This window comes from Mobula birostris, chromosome 5 (assembly GCF_030028105.1).
Source record: "Mobula birostris isolate sMobBir1 chromosome 5, sMobBir1.hap1, whole genome shotgun sequence".
Classification (NCBI taxonomy): Eukaryota; Metazoa; Chordata; class Chondrichthyes; order Myliobatiformes; family Myliobatidae; genus Mobula; species Mobula birostris.
Genome location: NC_092374.1, coordinates 114,352,383 through 114,373,361, shown reverse-complemented (window position 1 = coordinate 114,373,361; position 20,979 = coordinate 114,352,383). Strand labels below are relative to the sequence as shown.

At 41.5% G+C, this 20,979-nt stretch overlaps 1 protein-coding gene across 6 annotated transcripts in view; it reads right to left on the bottom strand.

The window, feature by feature from the left end:
- The window catches only part of thsd7ba (thrombospondin, type I, domain containing 7Ba), a 1,047,195-nt gene that overhangs the window by 421,422 nt on the left and 604,794 nt on the right, over positions 1-20,979 (bottom strand). For all 6 annotated transcript variants that reach the window (XM_072258592.1, XM_072258590.1, XM_072258595.1 and 3 more), the window contains one exon: positions 17,995-18,186. In XM_072258592.1, coding sequence (XP_072114693.1) covers positions 17,995-18,186 — 192 coding nt within the window. The remainder of the gene's footprint in view (positions 1-17,994; positions 18,187-20,979) is intronic.

Genomic DNA, 20,979 nt, shown 5'->3' with positions numbered 1-20,979 from the left:
ACTGCGTAGGCTAATTAAAATGGCTTCTTTGTTACGTTATACTTAGGAATGCTTCTTTGTTATGTTAAACGCTGAGAAAATTCTTCTCACTAGCAGTTTGTTGAATTATGTTACTGATAAGAGGATGTTATGAACCAATTGGGATAGTTGTTATGGTTTTGGTGTATTTGAAGATACTGTATACGCGGGGTTTGGGGGGAGAAGGCAGGAGAGCGGGACAGAGGATGAACCAGGTGCTGTGATGTCCACTAACGGGGTTGGACCCCAAGGAGGGCGTTTGGTGAGGAGACGGAGACGGACTCATGTGGAGCGTCTGGTCGACCACCATTGTTGGTCCCAGGAGGCCAGTCAAGGTGGTCCGAGGGGTCACAGGGTGAAGAAGAAGGTTCTTGAGTTCCAACTGTTTTGTGCACGAAGAAATTGAACTTTGATAAGTGTGGCGCCTTTTATTTTCCTTTTATATTTTATTCTCTATTAATTATATTGTTCCAGTAATATCTATAAACTGTAAATCATTTAATCGTATCTGGTGTATTGTCTGTTATTTGGGCAGGGTGGTGTACATCACACAGCATCCACAGAAACTAATTACTCAGTTTGGCGGGGCCGAGGGTTGGCTCCCTAGACGACAGCGAGCCGAGCGACCCTGAGGGTGGCCGGGGGGCTACACACTTTATGCACAGTTTGAAAGGGAGAACTAAACTACAGCTGTGGGAATCCCTGCAGCATCTGGTGATCACTGTGTTGGAGGCTGACAATAGAACATCCTTCAAGAGGGTGAACACTCGCAAGGCATCAGGTCCCGATGGTGTAGATGGTAGGGCACTGAAAATCTGTGCTAACCAACTGACAGGAGTGTTTAAGGACATCTTCAATCTCTCACTGCTGCACTCAAAGGTTCCCATATGACTCAAAAGGGAGATAATCATACTTGTTCTCAAGAAGAACAGAGTGAGTTGCCTCAATGACTATTGCCCAGTTGTACTTATATCTATTGTGAGAGGTGGTCATGATCAGAATCAACTCCTGCCAAAGCAAGAACGTGGACCCACTGCAATTTGCGTATCACCACTTTGCTCAAGGAGATCTGTTTTTTTTGTGAGAATGATGTAATGGTCTTTTGGAGGTCACCTGATGTGATTTTCCCGCCGATGTGAGGTCACGTGATGACATGTGCCCCGTGACTATATAGGGGTCGACTCAGGTGACGCAGTTAGTTTTTGAGTTTGTAGATTTCCAGGTAGAACGTGTTGAATCTCTGTTTCTGTTGCGTGTTTGTTTTTGTGACACAGTTTCATTTTTAAAACGGAAGGTGCATTCTCTTACAAGGTATTGTATTTGAACTGGAAATTTGTGGATGGAAGTGCCAATTTACTCAATTCCGACAGTTTTGAAAGGAGAGTGAAGAATTCATTGAAGTGAAGGATCGAGAGAAGCCGGCATCGTTTGGCAGTTTAATAAAGAATCGACCTGATTGAGTCTTCGTTGAAGAGAACCTGCATTGAGATAACTCTTGCAATAGCGCAATGAGTTCATGCACAAAGGCTCTCTCTCTCTCTAAAAGGAATTTAAGGTCAGTCGATTTAAACTGTTTATTTTCGGCATCGGGAATCCTGTGGACAGAACCAGCAGTAAAGGTGCGTCAGTGAAGAAATCCTTCTCTAGAGAAGTCTCTCCCAATTGAATGTGTAAAACTGTTGGACTTCCGAAGTTATTGCTTTAAGAACTGTTTTCGCATTTAATGCTTTAAGAACCAGAGCCAAGTGGAGTTGATGAATGGCTGCGTACCTGTTTAACCTCCGGTTAAAGTTTGCCTTTGTGTTTTTTTTTTCTTATTGCTTATGTGTTTAATAAATGTTTGGTTGTTTTCATAAAACCTGTCTCAATTAATATTCATTGTTGCTGGTTACGTAACACCACAATAGGTCTATAGTGGATGCAACCTTACTGATTCTCCACTCGGCCTTGGATCACCTGGACAATAACAATACCTATATCAGGCTACTGTTTATTGATTACAGTGTTCAACATATTCATAGCCTCAGTTATAATCAACATGCTCCAAACTCTGGGCCTCTGTATCTCCCTCTGCAACTGCATCCTTGATTTCATCACTGGGAGAGCACAGTTGGTGCAGATGGGAAATAATATCTCCTGCTTGCTGACAATCAAGTCTTGTGCACCTCAAGAATGCGTGCTTAGTCCACTGCTCTACTTTCACTAGACCCATGACTGTGTGGGTCAAATGCCATCTTTAAGTTCACCAATGTTACAACTGTTTTCAGCAGTTTTAGATGGTGACGATGGGGCGTACTGGAGCAAGATAGATCAGCTGATTGAGTGTTGTCACAGCAACAACCTTGACAGTAAGACCAAGAAATTGATTGTGGACTTCAGGAAGGAGAAGTTTAGGGAGTACACAGTCCTCAATAAGGGATCACCAGTGGAAAGGGTGAGCAGTTTCAAGTTCCTCTGTGTCAACATCTCTGAAGTTCTGTCCTGGGCCCAACGTATTAATACAGTTACAAAGAAGGCACTACAGCAAATATATTCCTTTGGGAGTTTGAGGAGACTTGGTAGTTACCAAACACTCTTGCAAATTTCTACAGATCTGCTATGGAGAATATTTAACTGATTGCATCAGGGCCACTACATATTCAGATTTGTCCAGTATTTGTTGTCTTCTGTTTCAACTGGACCACGCCTCTATTGCCTGTAAATCATCCCACTGGCTGTGATTTTGCCTCATCTCCTGCCTGTCCTTTCCATCATCTCTGTTGCACGCTATCTTTGATTTATTTCTGTTTTCCCTTCCTCAGCCCTATCACTCCGGTTCCCATCCCCCTGCCAAATCAGGTTAAACTCTCCCTAACAGCTCTATTAAAACTGCTTGCTAAGATATTGGACGTCGTTGGGTTCAGGTGTAACGTGTTCTTTTTGTACAGGTCGTATCTCCCACAGAAGAGGCCCCAGTGATCAACGAGTGCAAAGCTCTGCCCACCACACAGTCTCTCAGCCACGCATTAATATGCCTGATCACGCTATTCTTGCGCTCGTTAGCCCGTGGCACAGGCAGCAATCCTGAGATTATTACCCTAGACATTCTGCTTTTCAGCTTCCTGCCCAACTCCCTGAATTCTCTTTTCAGGACCTCCTCCCTTTTTCTACCTATGTCATTGGTACCAACGTGTACCAAGACACCTGGCAGCTCACCGTCTCCCTTCAGAATACTCTGAATCTGATCCAAGACATCCTGTACCCTGACATTTGGGAGGCAATACACCATGTGGGTGTCTCTATCAGGCTGACAGAACCTCCTGTCTGTACCCCTCTCTATGGAATCAGCTATGACTATTGCATTTCTCATCTTCCTCTCTTCTTTCTGCACTACGGAGCCACGCTCAGTGCCAGAGACCCAATCGCTGTGGCCATCCTCTGTGAGGTCACTACCCTCAACAGTATCCAAAATGAGATAATGATTACTGAGGGGGATGCCTACTGGGGTGCTCTTTACTATCTGAGCTTTACCCTTCCTTTCTCTGATAGTTACCTACTTATCTAGCTCCTGCACTGACTCAGACCACTCCATCGATGACTGCTCCGCTAAGCAACGTCTCCCTTTTATGCCTGAACCTTCCCTGTTCTCCAACACACAACTGATGCTCCAGTTATAGCCGAGTTCCCGCGAAGTTTTCCCCTTGTAAACTTTGCTCCCGGACCTCCCTCAGTGCAAGTAACCTGATACATTCCAAAGGGGCTGGGGCTTCCTGAAAGGGCCTATTTCGAGGTTCAGCGACTGTCTCCAAAACTGAATGCCTTTCACATTTGACAAATATTCAAAAATGCCAAGAAGCTTTTCAAAATAAACATATTTTTTGGAAATGAAAAATAGTAACACAAAACTAAGAGCAATAAATAAATTCAATTGACCCGGCTTGAAACAAGTTATATGATCTGCTCACCTTTCTCATAGCAGTAGAATTGATGTCATCGTACAGTTATATAATGCAGCACTGGATCCTTTGACCCAACTTCTCCACGCTGGCCAAGATTGCCATCTAAACATTTCCCCTGCATTCTGAATGTTTCTCTTTATCCACGTATTTTTCCCAAGTACCTTTTAAATGTTGTTAATTTACCTGCCCCTACCGCTACCTCTGGCAGCTCATGCCGTATACTAACATGAGAAAATCTGCAGGTGCTGGAAATCCAAGCAACGCACACTAAGTGCTGGAGGAACTCGGCAGGCCAGGTAGCATCTACAGAAAAGAGTAAGCAGTCAATGTTTCAGGCTGAGACTCTTTATCAGGACTGAAGAAAGAAGAAGAGAAGTTCAAGGTTGTAGATGATAGGTGAAACCGAGAGAGGGGGAGAGGTGAAGTAAAGAGCTGGGAAGCTGTTTGTTGAAAGACATACAGGGCAAGGGAAGGGGGAATCTGATAGGAGGGAACAGAAGGCCATGGAAGAAAGGGAAGGCGGAGGAGCATCAGAGGGAGGTAATGGGCAGGAATGGAGATAAAGTGGGAGAGGGAAATGGGAATGGGGAATGGTGGTGGGGGAAATTATCAGACGTTTGAGGAATCAATGTTCATGCCATCAAATTGGAGGCTACCCAGGTGTTGGTCCTCCAATCTGAGTATCGCCTCATCGCAGTAGTAGAGGAGGCCATGTACTGACATGTCGGAATGGGAATGGGAAGTGGAATTAAAAAGGGTGGCCACTGGGAGATCCCGCTTTTTCTGGCTGACAGAGCATAGGTGCTCGGTAAAGTGGTCTCCCAATCTATGTCACGTCTCACTGATATACAGGAGGCCACACCAGGAGCACTGGATATGGTAGATAATCCCAACAGACCCACAGGTGAAGTGTTGCCTCACCTGGAAGGACTGTTTTGGGCCCTGAGTGGTAGTGATGGAGGTGGTGTATAGGGACTGGACATTCATAGTGAAAATAAGACAACTGGGGCCAGGGAATCAGAAATCATTGAAAAGATCAAGAGCATGTCAAGTGTCACAGGTGTAGGTAGGAGGGGACAGAACCAAACAGGATAGAACTGAGTCGAGGTATGCAGATATAAGTATGCTGAGGCAGCAACAAGGAGAAACAATGGTCTACCTGGACAGGAAGGTTTGTGGATCTTGGGTAGGAGGTAGAAATGGGAGGGGTTGGGTGAGGGAACTATGAGGTCAGTGGCAGAGGATGGGAATTCCCTAGAGTTAATAAGGTCGGTGATGATGTAGGAGACAATGGCCTGGTGTTCCTTAGCAGGGTCCTGTTTGAGGGATAAGTAAGAGGAAGTATCTGAGAGTTATCACCTGGCCTCAGCGAGGTAGAAGTCAGGCCCCCAGATTGCTACGGCACCTCCCTTTTCTGCAGCTTTGATGGTCAGTTTACGATGAGTACGGACAGAGTGGAGAGCAGTGCGTTTAGCAGGAGTGAGGATAGAATTAGAGGGGGGAGTGGTGAAGCTGAGATGGTTGATGTCTTGTCACCAGTTATCAATGAAAAGATCCAGAGCAGGCAGAAGACCAGGGTGGTGTGTCCAGGAAGAGGAGGAGGGTTGAAGACAGGAGTAAGGTTCATCGGTGCGGGGTGGGGAGCCCTTGCCAAAGAAGTAGGCGCGGAGACGGAGGTGGCAGAAGAAGAGTTGTGCGTCATGGTGGGCGTGGTGCTCACTGAGGTGTGGGCGCAGGGGGATAAAAGTGAGGCCCTTACTGAGGACAGGATGTCCGCTTCAGAGAGGGGAAGGTCGGAGGGGATGGTGAAGATCGGCACGGATGAGAGCTGGGATCAGCGGGGGAAGGAGGTTGGTAGTATCACTGATCAAATTCCATATACTGACCACTCTCTGAGTGAAAACATTTGCCCCTCAGGTTCCTATTAAATCTCTCACCCTTCACCTTGATTCCCTAACCTTGGGAAAAAGAATTGTGCACATTGACTATATCTATTCCCCTCATTTTTTTATGCACCTCTATGAGGTCACCCCTCATTTTCCTACTTTCCAAAGAAAGAAGTCCCAACCTGCTCAACCTCTCTCCTTAAGTCACTCTCTCTGTCACAATGTTTGCTGGCAATATCGAAACCCTGTGCTGAGGAAAGATAGACTCCTATGTAGAGACGGCAACAGAAAGTTTATTCATGATAATTCCAGAGAATCATCAGTGGCGTGGCCGAACGAAACTATGACATTCTCAAAACTAGGACCCTGCAATTAGCACCGATCAGGCATCTGCTTAAATAATACAAGTAACACTGAATTCCCAAGCCTATCATAACCTTAAACAGAAAGCACCAGGAGACTGCATTATAAAAACAGCAATTCACTCAAGAAAAATGTAAGGAACTCTAAGCGATTAATGACTGTCATTAAACAACAATTGACAAATTTAGGTGCACTAAAAACCTCAGAGCCCAACACTCTTTGGCACCCTGCACAGTCATTACAGTCTCCAGTCCAAGCAACATCTCCATAGGTTTCCCTGCAGTTTTTCTAGCTTAATAGCATCTTTCTATAACAGTGTGAACAATACTGAACACAATATTTCAAATATGACCTTAACAACTTCTGTACATAATACTCTGACTGATGGTTGCCATCAGGTTTCCTAAATTTGTAGCTGGTACAGACACAGTGGGCAGATATCCTAATCTGACAGCTCAGAAATCCGCAGAAGTTCTTCCTGTCTCATGGGAAATTAAGGGAAATCAGCAGACAGCGCAGGAATAACTGGTACCATGGGTGACATAGTGAATGGAGTCTCTGCTGGTTTAACCCTGCAGAAATGCAGGATTTAGGAATTATGCAGAGAAATCCAACCAAGTCTAGCAAACAAGTTGCCACCTAGGTGAAAGAGCTGCCTTATGATGTTCATTTAAGGAGGTTTTTAAATGGAATCAAAAGACACAATAAAACAGTTCAGGGAGTGCAGTAAAAATATAAAATCTATTTTTCAAGTTTTATTTTAAGTTACAAAAGCAAGCTTACTTTTTAAATTTGTATAACATTGAACATATAATTGGTAAAACATTTCACTGTATGTGGTATGTTATTAACTTGCTTCGGACATTGATTTGAAATGCTTCTGTACGGCTTGCAAATTATTATTTTTCTCTTCCCATGTGTGAAACAAACTTACTATAGAACCTAACAACTGCAATGTTGTCTACTTTTTTTTTGTCTAGGAGAGAACAGATTATTTTCCTCTTTCTGTTTAAGGAAGAAAATGCTTCAGCTCAGCCATTGTTGTCCCTCATTTTGATGAATAACCAGGCACGAAAAATCTTTAAAAGCAATACTGTTACTGCAAGGATCTCCTGCTCTTTTTGAAAACATCATATAGTTCTAAGCAGTTTACTCAGATGGCACAGTAACTATACACTGACACTTAAAAGACTTATTAGATTAGGATGCCTCACTGTAAGAAAACCATTCGTGCAATCTGAACAATTGTTCTCCGACAAAATATGTTGGACCAAGTGGGTATGCCGTGGCTGATATTTTGTCTTCAAGAAAAAACACAGCATTTTTGTGGATGATGGATGAGGTCCTGTGGGTGGTGCCAATAATGAGACTGTTACATTCTCTCAACAGTGGAAAGAGGGAAATGTAACCAGACAAATGCCAGATCTGCAGAATAGCTCTAATTCATTTAACTGCATCTGTTTGAATGAATGGCGCTATTGAAATGCATTGCTGTAAGCTGATTGGAATACTAATGGTCAGTGTTTTCCTATTGACTGTAATTGGTGAGAAAGTTAGCCGTATGGAATACAGGTGAATAATAGTTCTCCTGTCGATCAAACCTACAGTCTATGATTTTATCACCAAGATTTATCCTATGCACATTATTTAAATTAATTATCCTCCACTCACATAGAAACCATAGAAAAACTACAGCACAGAAACAGACCTTTTGGCCCTTCTTGGCTGTGCCGAACTATTTTCTGCCTAGTCCCACTGACCTGCACATGGACCCTATCCCTCCATACGCCTCCCATCCATGTATCTGTCCAATTTATTCTTAAATGTTAAAAAAGAACCCGCATTTACCTGCAGGTTACTTTTGCTACCTTATATGCCCTTTCCTTGTCTTTTATTCAGTCTTTAACATCCTGCAGGTTATCATTTTTCTGCAGAATTCATTCTTCTTTTACTGGGAGAAATTGCAGTAATAGCTTCCTCTGTTCTTTAAACCACTTTACAGCGTAATTTGATTTTGTTTGCTGACCAATAAACTGACTACTTTTATGTCATATGCCAATACCACATCCTCCCACCCCACACATTCACATCTGTAGTTCATTAGCTGATAGTATTGATATTAGAAACTTTGTTCCTGTTTATTTCACGAGGTATTTTTCCACAAAGCCCTGATTAGTTTAGTTCAGGGCTGATGAGTTGAGAACATAGTGACCTGCCTCAATGACCATCATCCAGTAGCAGTTACATCCACAGTGATGAAGTGTTTTGAGAGGTTGGTAATGAAACATATCAACTCCTGCCTGAGAAGCAATGTGGATCCGCTCCAATTTGCCTACCGAAGCAACATCCCTAGCAGATGACATTGCATCGGTTCTTCACTCAACCCTGGAACATCTGGACAGATGCAAGCGGATTGGGAAAATCAGGTTGGTGTCGGATCGCAAGAGAGGGAATTTGTTGAATGCCTATGAAATGGTTTTTTAGAGCAGCTTGTGCTTGAGCCTACTCGGGGAAAGGCTATATCAGATTGGGTGTTGTGTAATAACCCAGATCTTATTAGGAAGCTTAACATAAAGGAACCATTAAGAGGCAGTGATCATAACATCATTGAATTTATACTGCAATTTGAGATGGAGAAGCATAACTCATGTGTATCAGTATTGCAATGGATAAAGGGAATTACAGAGGCAAAAGAGAGGAACTTGCCCAGCTGGATTAGAGGAGGATACTGGCAGGGATGATGGCAAAGCAGAAATGGCTGTAGTTTTTGGGAATAGTTCACAAGGTATAGGATTGATATGTCCCATAGAGGAAGAAGTTCTCAATGGCAGGGGTAGGCAACTGTGGCTGACAAGGAAGTTAAGGACTGAATAAAAGACAAGGAAAGAGCATATAAGGTAGCAAAAGTGAGTGGGAAGTTGGATGATTGGGAAACTTTCAAAATCTAACATAAGGCAACTTAAAATGCTATAAGCAAGGAAAAGATGAATTATCAGGGCAGACTAGCCAATAATATAAAGCAGGATACAAGAAGATTTTTCAGTTATATAAAGAGTAAAAGGGAGGTGAGAGTTGATATTGAACCACTGGAAAATGATGCTGGTGAGGTACTAATGGGGGGCAAAGAACTGGCAGATGAAGTTAACGGGTACTTTGCATCTGTCTTCACTGTGGAAGACATTAGCAGTGTGTCAGAGGTCCATGAGTGTCAGGGAGCAGGGGTGAGTGCCATTGCTATTACAAAGGAAAAAGTATGATGCAAACTCAAGTCTTAAAGTGGATAAGTCAGCTGGGCCAGATGCATTACATCCCAGAGTCCTGAGAGAGGTTGCTGAAGAGAAAATGGGTGCATTGGTCATGATCTTTCAAGAGTCACTTGATTCTGGCATGGTCTCAGAGGACTGGAAGATTACAAATGTCACTCCACTCTTTAAGAAAGGAGGAATGCGAAAGAAAGGAAATTATAGGCCAGTTAGCCTGAGCTCAGTGGTTGGGGAGGTGTTGGAGTCTATTATTAAAGATGAGGTTTTAAGGTACTTGGAGACTAATGATAAAATAATTCAAAGTCAGCATGGTTTCTGTAAAGGGAAATCCTACTTGACAAATCTGTTAGAGTTTTTCGAGGAAGTAACAAGCAGGGTGGACAACTGAGAAGCAGTGGATGTAATTTAGCTGAATTTTCAGAAGGCATTTAATAAGGTGCCTCACATGAGGCTGCTTAACAAGGCAAAATCCTATGGTGTTACAGGAAAGATACTGGCGTGGATAGCAGAATGGCTGACAGACAAGAGGCAGCAAATGGGAATAAAAGCTGCCCGTGACTAGTGGTGTTCCTCAGGGCTTAATATAGGAACTGCTGCTTTTCACATTGTTTGTCAATGATTTAGATAATGGAATTGATGGCTTTGTGACAATGTCTGCGGATGATACAAAGATGGTAGTGCTGAGGAAGCAATGTGATTGCAGAAGGACTTGGATAAATTGGAGGAATGGGCAAAATGTTAGTAGATGGGAAATGTATCATAATGCATTTCGGTAAAAAAACAATAGTGACTAGTGGTGTGCCACAGGGATCAGTGCTGGGTCCATTGTTATTTGTCATCTATATCAATGATCTGGATGATAATGTGGTAAATTGGATCAGCAAGTTTGCTGATGATACAAAGATTGGAGGTGTAGTAGACAGTGAGGAAGGTTTTCAGAGCCTGCAGAGGGACTTGGACCAGCTGGAAAAATGGGCTGAAAAATGGCAGATGGAGTTTAATACTGACGAGTGTGAGGTATTGCACGTTGGAAGGACAAACCAAGGTAGAACATATAGGGTTAATGGTAAGGCACTGAGGAGTGCAGTGGAACAGAGGGATCTGGGAATACAGATACAAAATTCCCTAAGAGTGTCGTCACAGGTAGATAGGGTTGTAAAGAGAGCTTTTGGTACATTGGCCTTTATTAATCGAAGTATTGAGTATAAGTGCTGGAATGTTATGATGAGGTTGTATAAGGCATTGGTGAGGCCGAATCTGGAGTATTGTGTTCAGTTTTGGTCACCAAATTACAGGAAGGATATAAATAAGGTTGAAAGAGTGCAGAGAAGGTTTACAAGGATGTTGCCGGGACTTGAGAAACTCAGTTACAGAGAAAGGTTGAACAGGTTAGGACTTTATTCCCTGGAGCGTAGAAGAATGAGGGGAGATTTGATAGAGGTATATAAAATTATGATGGGTATAGATAGAGTGAATGCAAGCAGGCTTTTTTTCCACTGAGGCAAGGGGAGAAAAAAAACAGAGGACACGGGTTAAGGGGGGAAAAGTTTAAAGGGAACATTGGGAGGGCTTCTTCACACAGAGAGTGGTGGGAGTATGGAATGAGCTGCCAGACGAGGTGGTAAATGCGGGTTCTTTTTTAACATTTAAGAATAAATTGGACAGATACATGGATGGGAGGTGTATGGAGGGATATGGTCCGTGTGCAGGTCAGTGGGACTAGGCAGAAAATGGTTCGGCACAGCCAAGAAGGGCCAAAGGGCCTGTTTCTGTGCTGTGGTTTCTATGGTTCTATGGTTCTATGGTTCTAATAGTGCAGACTATTATCTAAATGGGGAGAAGGTTCAAACATCAGAGGAGCAGAGAGACTAAGGAGTCCTTGGACAAGACTCCTGGAAGGTTAATTTACAGGTTGAGTCTATGGTAAAGAAGGCATATGCAATGTCGGCATTTATTTCAAAGGGAATAAAATATAAAAGCAAGGAGATAATGCTGAATCTTTATAAGACACTAGTCAGGCTGTACTTAGAGCATTATAAACAGTTTTAGGCCCAATATCTCAGAAAGAATGTGTTGGCATTGGAGACAGTGCAGAGAAGGTTCACAAGGATAATTCTGGGAATGAAGGGGTTTACATATGAGGAGCATTTGGCAGCTTTAGGCCTGTATTCACTGGAATTTAGAAGAAAGCGGAGCAATCTCATTGAAACCTACCGAATGTTGAACGGACTAGATAGGGTGGATGTGGGGAGGACGTTTCCTATGGTGGAGGAGTCCAGAACTAGAGGACACAGCCTCAAAATTGAGTGGTGACTTTTTAGAATAGAGGTAAGGAGGAACCCTTTTAGCCACAGAGTAGTGAATCTGTGGAATGCTTTGCACAGACTGCAGTGGAGACCAAGTCTGTACATATATTTAAGGTGTATGTTGATAGCTTCCTGATCTATCAGGGCATCAATGGATATGGTGAGAAGGCAGGTGTATGGGGTAGAGTGGGATCTGGGTTCAGCCATGATGGAATGGCGGAGCAGACTCGTTGGGCTGAATAGCCTAATCCTACTCCTGTCTTATGGTCAGCAAAGATGCATACATCAAGATGCCCGTTATTGACTACAGCTTGCCACGTAATACTAACATCCCCTCAAAACTAATCAGCAAGCACCCAGACCTTGGCTTCAATACCTCCTTGTGTAATTGGATCCTCAATTTCCTCACTTACAGACCCCGATCAGTTTGGATTGGCAAGAACATCTCCTCCACGAGCTCCATCAGCACCGGTGCAACATAAAGCTTTGCGCTTAGACCCCTGCTCTACTCTCTTGACATTTTTGGCTCAGCACTGTTCCAATGCCATACTCAAATTTGCTGATGACACCACTGTCATATGCTGAATCAAAGATGGTGATGAATCAGTATATAGGAAGGAGATTGAAAATCTAGTTGTGTGGTGCCATAACAACAACATCTTGTTCAATGTCAGCAAGATCAAGGAGCTGATTATTGACTTCAGAAGAAAACCAGAGATCTATGAGCCAGTCCTCATCAGAGGAGCAGATATGGAGAGGATCAGCAACTTTAAATTCTTTGGTGTTATTATTTTGGAGGACCTGACCTGGACCCAGTATGTAAGTACAATTACAATGACAGAGCCTTTACTTCCATAGAAGTTTTTAAAGATTTGGCATGACATCTCAAACTTTGACAAACATCTCTGGATGTGTAGAGAAGAGTTTATTGACATGCTGTATCACAGCCAGGTATTCAAACACCAATGCCCCTGAATGGAAAATCCTACAAAAGTAGTGGATACAGCCCTGTCCATCATAGGAAAAATTCTCCCCTCATTGAGCGTATCCATATTAAACATTGTCGCAGGAAAACAACATCCATCATCAGAGACCCCAGCCACCCAGGCTATGTTCTCTTCTCACTGTTGCCATCAGGAAGGTGGTACAGGAGCCTCAGGACTTTCACCACCACGTTCAGGAACAGTTATTACTCCTCAACTATCAGGTTCCTGAACCAGAGAGGATAACTTCAGTCAGCTTTACTTGCCTCATCACTAAGTGTTCGCACAACCTATGGACTCACTTTCAAGGTCTCTTCATTTCATATTCTTGATATGTATTGCTTATTTATTTATTACTATTATTTTGTTCTTTTTATATTTGCACAGTTTTTTTGTCTTTTTCACATTGGTTGAACCCCCAAGATGGAGTGGCCTTTCATTGATTCTATAATGGTTATTATCCTATTATGGATTTATTGAATATGCCTGCAATAAGATGAATCTCAGGGTTGCATATAGTGACATATATGTACTTTGAACTTTTGTCCTGCAGTTTGAACATTCGGGGAATGTACTGGCCCGACATTAAAAATAACATCCTTTCAGGCTGTACAACACATACTGATGCTCTAGGAACCTGATGTGGATCCCTGCCCTCTGCTGACAGCCCAACAGCAATGAATTGCCTGACAGCGCAGGCGAATAGGCTATCTGTGGGAAGTGGTGTTGAGTATGAGTGATTAAGGCAACCACTCAGTGTTGCGTGGTCAGTGCAGCCAGCTCTGGGACAAGCAACACCAGCTTCATGTGTTGACGGTGTGCTTGGATACCATAGCCTCTCCACCTTAGCAACATCAATTTCTATAGCAGAGAAGTGAACCCTTCAGACTATCACGTCCTTGCCTTCCTTTGGATATGATGGAATCTGCTGTCCCTTCTTGTTGCCATAGAAACATCACCAGGTGAGAGAGTGTCCTAAAGCTTAGGAAAACAGCAGCTTTCAGTGCTGAGTCTATTAACACCCTCCTTCTTGGGAGGACATCATGAGCACTGAACAAGGCACCAAAATACGCTCAGTGTCTACTTTCATAGGCACACATGTACACCTGGTCGTTAATGTATTTAACTTATCATCCAATCATGTGGTAACAACTCAATGCTTAAAAGCGTACAGACATAATGAAGAGGTTCGGTTGGTGTTCAGACCAAACATTAGAATGGGGAAGAAATGAGATCTAAGTGACATTGACCATGGAATGATTGTTAGTGCCAGACAGGCTGGGTTGAATATCTCAGACACTGCTGATGTCCTGTGATTTTCATGCACAGCTGTCTCTAGAGCTTACAGAGAATAGTGTGAGAAGCAAAAAGAACAGCCAATGAGCAGCAGTTCTGTGGGCAAAAATGCCTCATTAATGAGAGGGGTCAGAGGAGAATGGCCAGACTGGTTCAGGCTGACAGGAAGGCAACAGCAACTCAAATAACCACACATTACAACATTGGCATGCAGGAGAGCATTTCTGAATGCATAACACATCGAACCTTGAACTAGAGGGGCTACAGCAGCAAAAGACCACAAATGTTCACTCAGCACGTACACGAGGTATCTAATAAAGTAGACGCTGTTGGTATAACAGGCAGTTCGAGGTTACTTAGGTGAAGTGCACACGTATCACGTGGCAGTACGATGGTGCTCACAATCAACCCAGTTCCACATGCAACCCTTAATTAATTATTTAAACAAGCACACTTAATCAACCAATATATACTCAAGATTACTAAAATATTATTAGTACTACTCTGATAAGATCAACTAATACTCAAGATTAGGATAGAGGTGTGGGCCTGCTGTGGTTTGCATGATTCAGTCTTAACTAGCTGAATTATTGCTCATGATAAGATATTCACCTTGTTGATTCTCCAAGAAGGTTTTATTTACAAACCCAATGTGTACATCATCACTTTCTGTTGTCACTCATGATAAATTATTATATGAACGTATTCACTAAAGCAAACAATAAAATGGAATATCCTCAATACATGCATTGAATTCATTAGATTACACATTCAACATAATTTTATTTATCATTTTCTGTTTTATTGCCCACTTTTTGTCCCTTGATGTAATTGTGTGCTATATTTGTTTAATCCTATAATCTCTCAGCCAATCACATAGCTAAAATCTACATTGCCCTTAAAAAAATGACACACAGATAATTGCAAAGAACGGCAGGCTCCTAAGCCATTCCAGATGTTGCAGAATTGTAATTACTTGCAAGTTCAAAAATAGCTTAACTACTAAATCAAGCAGCAGTCAGGTTACAGGGGGTTATGAGCTGTGACGGAACTGTAGTTTCAGATGCTGTTTCTTTGAATTTCAGCTGGGACCTTGGCTGCATTTGTTCCAACTCAGGAGTTATTTTTATAGTTTATGGTCATAGGGTCAATGATACAGGTTACAGGCAAATTATAAATTCTGAACAGAACAGAAGTAAAGGAGAATAGTAACTGAAATCAAACCATGAACATATCCAGAAATCATTCCTATAGCTCAGAATGTTCAGACAGGAATCAGGGAAGAAATTGTCAAAGCATTGTCAATACTATCGCACCATGGAAAAATTATGAGATCAAAATATTATATACTGAATTTGTCAATGTACATAGGAATTGAAATCAAGCAATTGGTCACTGCAACTTAAGGTTTGCATATACTTCTTATGATTAACATTCACTCCCTGATTTTAAAATGCTTTGAGACATTCTTTCCATGAAGTGCATACATCGTAGAAAAATATTAGTTCTCTAAATTCAAATGTTCATTTGCTTAAAAAGATCAGGTATTGCACACAACAGTTGCACACGCTGTTGACTGGGATTTTTAAGTTAGCAGCATTGTGAATGTTAGAATGTAACTGATGGCCCATTCATCATTTGGGCATTTCTAATGTAACATACACTTAGTGACCACTTTAGTATCAGTTTGAATCAGTCTGGCTAATCTCTTTTAATCTCTCTGATTAACATGACATTTTCACACTCAGAACTGCTGCTCACTGGATTTTATTTGCACCATTCTCTACAAACTCTAGACTGTTGTGTGTGAAAATCACAGAAGATCTGCAGTTTCTGAGATACTCAAACCACCCCATCTGGCACCAACAATTGTTCCATGGTCAAAGCCACTTAGATCACATTTCTTCACCATTTTGATGTTTGGTCTGAATAACAACTGAACTTTTTGACAGTGCCTGCATGCTTTTATGCATTGAGTTGTTGTCACACGATTGGCTGATTAGATATTTACATTAACGAGTAGGTGTACAGGTGTATCTAATAAAATGGCCTCTTTCCTGAGAGTAAAGCAACTATTTCACAATATAAGCCATGGTAGCAAAATATGAAACTGAAAAATACTTTCACTGCCAAGCATTGTTTATTTAAATAGTATCATCTTCATTAAAACATACAATGCTTTGAAAAAGTATTCAGCCCCCACAACTATTTTCACACTTTACTCTTATTTTCTAAATTTGAAATATATTGAAGAAAGATTTTTTGAGCTAGTCTACAAAACATTGTGCATCTTGTCAAATTAAAAGAAAAATCCAGAACCTGTCAACAATTGCAAGCCAAAATCCTGAGCCGAGAAAGTATTCATCCCCTTTGTAATTACTATGCTAAACTTGTTGATGTAGAAAATTAGTGGATCACCTGTTTTCAATGAATTCATAAGACTCTGACTCTAAGGTCCAACAGTCGCGTAGATTTTCAACAGACCAAACCAAAACAAAGAAAAAAGAGCATTCAAGCAAGTTGGGGAAATGATAATAGAGAAGCACAAATCTGGGGAAGGGTACAAGACTATCTGAAAGGCACTGAACATACCTTGGAGCTCAGTGCAGTCCTTCATGAAAAAGTGAAAAAAAATATGAAACCACAGCCACACTGCCAAGGTCAGGGCACCCCTCTAAACTTAAACGCTGCAGAAGAATGGCACTTCTGAGTAAGGGCTACTCTGATGCCAACAGTCACTCTGATTGAGCTGCAGAAGTCAGTAGCTGCAACTGCATATGATGTTCATAGCTCCACAATCTCTAAGGCCTTGCACAAAAAAGGTATTTATGGAAGAGTGGCAAGGAAGGGTCCCTGGCTAAAAAAAAAAGCATATTCTTGCCCATAAAGACTTTGCAAAATATCACTTAGAAGGTATTGTAAAGGTTTGGGTGGTCTTGTGTTCAGCTGAGACTAAAGAGTAACTTTTTTGCCTCAACTTTAAGCAGTAGGTGTGGCGTAAATCTAATACTCTGCATCAGCCAGGTAACATCATCACTACTGTAAAGTAGGATGGAGGTAGCATGCTATGGGAATGCTTTTCAGCTGCAGAGATTGGAAATCTGGTCAGGGTTGATGGGAAGATGAATGCTGTTAAATACAGAGAGATCCTGGATAAAAACCTGCTAGCCTCTACCAGAAAGCTTAAACTGGGGAGGAGGTACAATTTTTAGCAGGACAACAACCCAAAGCACACTGCCAGAGCAACAATCGATAGTTTGAAATGAAGAAAATTGATGTTCTTGAGTGACCCAGTCAGAGTCCTGACCTTAACCTGATCGAACGTCACTGGCAAGACCTCAAGGTTGCTGTCTACTGCTGCTCTCCAACTAACCTGGCACAGCTTGAGCAATTTTGTAAGGATAGACAAATCTTGTTTCAACACATTGTGCAAAACTAATATAGACTCTCCCAAAAGAGCTGTAAGAAATGGTTCAACTAAGTACTGAGCAAAGAGGGATGAAAACTTTTGAAATACTGACATATCAATTTTTGGATTATTAGTTTTTCATGCCTTGCAATTTCCCCTGTTTTCCGGGGTCTACAGTGAAAAAATAGCATGTGATTCACAAATAAAAAATCTCAATTAAATTCATCAAAATCCCTGGTTGTAATACTCATTTATGTGACCAAGGGGTTGGGAGCTGAATACTTTTTGAAGGCACTGTTCTTCTGAAAAGTAAAGATTTTAACTTCTTGTAATTGGCATCATTTAATTGTTGCTATATTATTGGCTGTAATCATGAAAAGCAGTCTAGATGAGTTTAAGTTATTACCACAATTACTAACTGTACTCTTCTGCACCATAGGGTGGCAATGCATCTTTACGGACAGAATTATAATCGGACCACATTCATAATGAGAGGTCCTGCTGCCAATGTTGTGGATGCAGACACACTTACCTTCTCCAGCAATTGCGACAATGGATCTGGTTCTGCTCTGCTTTCCTTCTGAGTTCTTGCTGGAACAGGAGCGTGAGCAGTCTGACCATTCTGACCATTCACTGAGGACACAGTCAATAGGACACTGCACCTCACATGTCCTGCGACTAGGAACAGAGGACTCCTTGCACAATTCATCAGATACTACTTCATCTATATAAAAAAACAGAAAAGGAAAATCCTTACATTTAGATGAAACTACTCTACATATGGAAAACAATGCAACCTTTAGAATTTAAAAACATAGGAACATGAACGGGCCATTCTTTTCCACACTGTTCCAATATTGGACCAGATCACAGATGACCTGATAGTGACTGCTGAGGAGCCTGTGGTTGCTCATTTTTTTCACAGATCCTGATTCTCTCCACTATTACCGGTCTACCATAATGCACTGTTCCAACATTACAGCTTTCTGGGAATTCTCCAGACTTCCATTTCTATTCCCTTTTGCTAATTCCACTCCTATTCTGCAAAACATCAATTTTAAGATCGTGCACTTACTTCTATTCTGAGTGTCGTGTTATCAGAGGAAATCATTTTTACATTTTTGATTCTACACATACTTTTAATTACCCAGGTGACCACTCAACCTTAAACTCTAAGAAGTACAATACAATCGGTCCTCCTTATCCGCGAGGGATTGGTACTGGGACCCTTCACGGATACCAAAAAATGCGGATGCTCAAGTCCCTTATTCAACCTGTCTCAATACTGTGGACCTTAGGACCCAGCAGAACCCCAGACTTTATTTAACCTGTCTTAGTGCGGTGGACATTAGGACCCGGCGGCGGAGCTCTGAATCCGCAGTGTTTCTGTTCATGAAAATAATTACGATCACGATTGAAAATAAAATGGAAATATTAAAGCGATCGGAAAGAGGTGAAACACCATCGGTCATTCGAAAAGCATTAGGATACAGTCGGTCAATGATCGGAACAATTTTAAAGGATAAAGTGAGAAAGGCCCTGCCCCGATGAAAGCTACAATTATTACTAAGCAACACAGCGGTTTAATTATTGGGTGTTGGGGTTTTGAGTTTTTGATCCTCACATCAACCCGGCAGAGATGGACAGCACGCTCGGGAGTGGTCTGTCACTGGATCAGACTGGGGAATTTCCGTTTCCGAGCCCGGCGCTGAAACATACGTTTCTTAAGTGTTTTATATGCATAGAAAGGTGAAATATATACTACATACTAAGACAAACATTTGACTAACTGACGCTAAATAATACCGGATATACCTGTACCGACTTACTTAGTAAGAGAACTTCCGTTTTTTTTAATCCCGATCCACGATAACCTACTCACATCCTCCCATATACTTAAATCATCTCTAGATTACTTATAATACCTAATACAATGTAAATGCTATGTAAATAATTGTTATACTGTATTGTTTAGGGAATAATGACAAGAAAAAAAAGTCTGTACATGCTCGAACAACAAGTGCTGAAAGAGCACTTCCGGGTTTTCTCGATTCGCGGTTGGTTGAATTCACTCATGCAGAACTCGTGGATAAGGAGGGCCGACTGCATGTCTTCACAGTTAGCCCTTATAATTCAGTTGTTTGAATGCTGATTGTTATTTTATGTGATTATAGCATTCTCTGTTCAAGAACAACATAGCTTCACCTAAATCTGAAGCATAAAACTGAGCACAATTTTTCAGAAGTAATCTGTACTTAAATCTCTGTCAAAGATTCACAACTTGCTTAGTTTCGAATTCCAAACTTCCTTGAGATAGTATAAAGACAAATAAGGGAAATACTTGAATTAGCATTTACCAATGTAAGCTGCTAAGCATTTAATGCATAACAGCACATTAGCTTGATAAAGTTTAATTATCAAACAGCAGCTTACTACTGAAAGGATTTCCACATGCAAATAAAAAAATTACTATCCGTATATGGTCTTACTGCTAGAAGTGGAAAGTGCAGCATCAGCTTCATGTCCCAAGAGGAAACAGGATTAAAGAGGACATTTTTAAATAATGTCTTGACTATGTTGGGAACCTTACCAGCTATTGAACAATACAGAAGTGGGCTCAATTCAACCTGTCGTGTGAAGGACAGAGCTTATGTTCACATAATGCTACCATACCATTGTGGGAATTTTACCCAGTTTAGGCCTTCAAGTTCTACTGTAGAACTTGAACTCACAAACTGGTGCCAAGCTAGCACACCAGTGACAGACAGGAGCTGAAAAATTTTGCCATTTTACCATTTGCATAAAGCAAACACTATATATTTTACTAATTACCAATTATTTTACACATTGCTGTAACCTTTCTTCTTGTATTTATTAATTCCACAATTTTATGAAACCGGCACCCAAAACAGTGTAATTAACAATGGTACATCACAGGGGTAGGGTTTCCAGCCTGTGCTTAAACCAAAATTCGGATTTTGGAGAGATTTGATCAAAGCTTAGCTTCATTTGTCACAGGTACATTGAAACAAACAGGGAAATGCGTTGTTTGCGTCAAATCAAATCAGCGATGATTGTGCTGGGTAGCCATGCTTCCAATGCCAACAGAGCATGCCCACAACTTAAAAACCTATTACTCACAAATCTAAACCTTGAATTAATATTGCATTACCGTGGATTCAACACAAATACCATTAATTTGATTTTCTCAGAGTTGGTGCCAATGTAATGCATGTTTGGAAAATTCAGGTTCGCCATTCTCCACAGCTTATAAGAAGAAAACAACTCAACAACAGAGAGCACTTTTGTCTTTGAATTACTATAAAATGAACTATTTGTCTCAGTCACACTTCATATGTGACTCCTGCATAAAAGGCGGCTGGATTGATGTCAACCAAAATAAATTCCCCCAATCAATTTTTTTGTTTTCTGCTGCTTGAGGTGAGATTTTTGGAAGCTAAATTCAGCATCTTAAAGGACGGATATGAGACCCTGATTGAATTGTACCAGAATGCTG